Source organism: Anoplopoma fimbria, chromosome 1 (assembly GCF_027596085.1).
Source record: "Anoplopoma fimbria isolate UVic2021 breed Golden Eagle Sablefish chromosome 1, Afim_UVic_2022, whole genome shotgun sequence".
NCBI lineage: Eukaryota > Metazoa > Chordata > Actinopteri > Perciformes > Anoplopomatidae > Anoplopoma > Anoplopoma fimbria.
The window spans coordinates 373,213-377,316 of record NC_072449.1 but is presented as its reverse complement, the minus strand read 5'-3'; the positions used below and the strand labels follow the sequence as shown (position 1 = coordinate 377,316).

General features: G+C 44.1%; 1 protein-coding gene across 1 annotated transcript; it reads right to left on the bottom strand.

Annotated features, from left to right (window-relative positions):
- On the bottom strand, positions 1-4,104 carry LOC129089175 (transmembrane 4 L6 family member 5). The gene is given in 6 exon segments (XM_054596559.1): positions 1-138; positions 379-571; positions 1,073-1,097; positions 1,100-1,226; positions 1,491-1,559; positions 3,928-4,104. Coding segments are annotated over 6 exon segments (612 nt in total). The 3' UTR covers positions 1-117.

Sequence of the window (4,104 nt, the reverse complement as noted above, 5' to 3'; positions counted from 1 at the left end):
TCCTTTTTAACAGCTTGGACCTGAAAATAATAACAGGATCTCGCCAAAATAAAAGTTTTCATAACTTTACATCATGAAGAAATTCTCAGCCGGTGATTCAAGATCCATGATGGCCTGTCAAACTGAAACTGGGCTCACCTGTAACACACACACCACACACACTCTTAAGTTTAGAACTGAAATTGGTCCGTTTGAGACAGTATGAGACAATATGAGACAATATGAGACAATATGAGATAGTATGAGACAATATGAGACAGTATGAGACATTATGAACAATATGAGACAATATGAGACAATCTGAGACAGTACGAGACAATATGAGACAGTACGAGACAGTATGAGACATTATGAGATGATATGAGACCATACACAGACCTTGTTGTGGCAGAGACCCTGTCCCAGGATGAGTCCCAGCAGAGTGTTGAGGATGTTGGCTCCACAGAGGACCGTCTGCAGTCCGCTGGCCCCCCCCATCACACTGAACAGAACCAGATTCCACAGAACCACTCCTCTGGGCTCCAGACAAACTCCAGACCACAGAGTCCTGTTGTACAGATAGCTTGCATGACTGAGACAAAGAGAGTCAGAGTCAGGGTTTCAGTTACAGTTACAGTCAGAGTTAGAGACAGAGTCAGAGTCAGAGTCAGAGTTACATTTAGAGTCAGAGTCAGAGTCAGAGTTACATTTAGAGTCAGAGTCAGAGTCAGAGACAGAGTCAGAGTCAGAGTTACATTTAGAGTCAGAGTCAGAGACAGAGTCAGATTTAGAGTCAGATTCAGAGTCAGAGACAGAGTCAGAGTCAGAGTTACATTTAGAGTCAGAGTTAGAGACAGAGTCAGAGTTACATTTAGAGTCAGAGTCAGAGTCAGAGTCAGAGTTACATTTAGAGTTGGAGTTAGAGTCAGAGTCAGAGTTACAGAGTCAGTGTATGGGTCCACTTTGATCTTGGTTAACGTGTGTGTGTGTGTGTGTGTGTGTGTGTGTGTGTGTGTGTGTGTGTGTGTGTGTGTGTGTGTGTGTGTGTGTGTGTGTGTGTGTGTGTGTGTGTGTGTGTGTGTGTGTCTCTCACCTGTCTGGCTGTGGTTGCAGTGGGACCCCCAGGTCGGAGTGGAGGTGGTGTTGTACAGACAAAGGGGACCCTGAGAGAGACCAGTGGCACTGACCAGACAGCAAAACCCAGCAGCCAGCAGACACACACAGGAGTAGACCACCTGACACAACATCTGGAAACAGAGAGACATGCTTCCTCCTAAAAAACAACCTCTGTCGTGAAACATAAATCCAGCCTGACTCAAAACAAACCAATTCTCCTTTAGGGTGAGGTTTTCCTTAGAACTTGTCTTCTCAGGCATTGCTTGTTATGATCATCAGTACATCCTTTAAATATACCTTTTTTTTAATAGCTTTAACATTTTTCAATTTATTGCAAAATAAACCCCAAAACGTTTTCGTGTCGTCATTAATCAGAAAAACATCTGCCAGCTCACCCGACGTCTGAAAGCACAGCAGCCTCTGGTTTTGCTGCTCCGCACAAACGCTCGAGCTCCAAACAGAACCTGAAACCAGAGAAACACCAGTTATGATTACATGAATATTCATGTTAATAATAATTTTACTTTAGTGGTGGTTAGTTTCCTTATATTCTGAAACAGAACGTTTCTTTTGAGACAACTTCTACAGTCACGTAGAGACAACTTCTACAGTTACATTGAGACAACTTCTACAGTCACATTGAGACAACGTCTACAGTCACGTTGAGACAACTTCTACAGTCACGTTGAGACAACTTCTACAGTCACGTTGAGACAACTTCTACAGTCACGTTGAGACAACGTCTACAGTCACGTTGTGACAACTTCTACAGTCACGTAGAGACAACTTCTACAGGAACGTTGAGACAACTTCTACAGGAACGTTGAGACAACTTCTACAGTTACATTGAGACAACTTCTACAGTCACATTGAGACAACGTCTACAGTCACGTTGAGACAACTTCTACAGTCACGTTGAGACAACTTCTACAGTCACGTTGTGACAACTTCTACAGTCACGTTGAGACAACTTCTACAGTCACGTTGAGACGTTGAGACAACTTCTACAGTCACGTTGAGACAACTTCTACAGTCACGTTGAGACAACTTCTACAGTCACGTTGAGACAACTTCTACAGTCACGTTGTGACAACTTCTACAGTCACGTTTGAGACAACTTCTACAGTCACGTTGAGACAACTTCTACAGTCACGTTGAGACAACTTCTACAGTCACGTTGAGACAACTTCTACAGTCACGTTGAGACAACTTCTACAGTCACGTTGAGACAACTTCTACAGTCACGTTGAGACAGTACAGGAACGTTGAGACAACTTCTACAGGAACGTTGAGACAACTTCTACAGTCACGTTGAGACAACTTCTACAGTCACGTTGAGACAACGTCTACAGTCACGTTGAGACAACTTCTACAGGAACGTTGAGACAACTTCTACAGTCACGTTGAGACAACTTCTACAGTCACGTTGAGACAACTTCTACAGTCACGTTGAGACAACTTTGAGACAACTTCTACAGTCACATTGAGACAACGTCTACAGTCACGTTGAGACAACTTCTACAGGAACGTTGAGACAACTTCTACAGTCACGTTGAGACAACTTCTACAGTCACGTTGAGACAACTTCTACAGTCACGTTGAGACAACTTCTACAGTCACGTTGAGACAACTTCTACAGGAACGTTGAGACAACTTCTACAGGAACGTTGAGACAACTTCTACAGTCACGTTGAGACAACTTTACAGTCACAGAGACTTCTACGTTGAGACAACTTCTACGGAATGTTGAAACAACTTCTTGAGACAACTTCTACAGTCACGTTGAGACAACTTCTACAGTCACATAGAGACAACTTCTACAGGAACGTTGAGACAACTTCTACAGTCACGTTGAGACAACTTCTACAGTCACGTTGAGACAACTTCTACAGGAACGTTGAGACAACTTCTACAGTCACGTTGAGACAACTTCTACAGGAACGTTGAGACAACTTCTACAGTCACGTTGAGACAACTTCTACAGGAACGTTGAGACAACTTCTACAGTCACGTTGAGACAACTTCTACAGTCACGTTGAGACAACTTCTACAGTCACGTTGAGACAACTTCTACAGTCACGTTGAGACAACTTCTACAGGAACGTTGAGACAACTTCTACAACTTCACGTTGAGACAACGTTGAGACAACTTCTACAGGAACGTTGAGACAACTTCTACAGGAACGTTGAGACAACTTCTACAGTCACGTTGAGACAACTTCTACAGGAACGTTGAGTCGGAACGTTGAGACAACTTCTACAGTCACGTTGAGACAACTTCTACAGGAACGTTGAGACAACTTCTACAGTCACGTTGAGACAACTTCTACAGGAACGTTGAGACAACTTCTACCGGAACGTTGAGACAACTTCTACAGTCACGTTGAGACAACTTCTACAGTCACGTAGAGACAACTTCTACAGGAACGTTGAGACAACTTCTACCGGAATGTTGAAACAACTTCTACCGGAACGTTGAGACAACTTCTACAGTCACGTTGAGACAACTTCTACAGTCACATTGAGACAACTTCTACAGGAACGTTGAGACAACTTCTACCGGAACGTTGAGACAACTTCTACAGTCACGTTGAGACAACTTCTACAGGAACGTTGAGACAACTTCTACAGGAACGTTGAGACAACTTCTACAGGAACGTTGAGACAACTTCTACAGGAACGTTGAGACAACTTCTACAGTCACATAGAGACAACTTCTACAGGAACGTTGAGACAACTTCTACAGGAACGTTGAGACAACTTCTACAGGAACGTTGAGACAACTTCTCAACCCACACAAACACACTCACATACACACACACACACACACACCAGGAGGCCGGATCCCCACAAGCCCGTGGCCCAGGTGGCCTCTCGGGTCACATGACCCTCCAACAGGAAGTGGATCTTTAGTTCAGGAAGCAGCAGCAGGATGTTGGACAGCATGCAGACGATCGCCATGGCAACCAGAGAGACGGCGACACAGTGCAGACACCTGGACACACACAT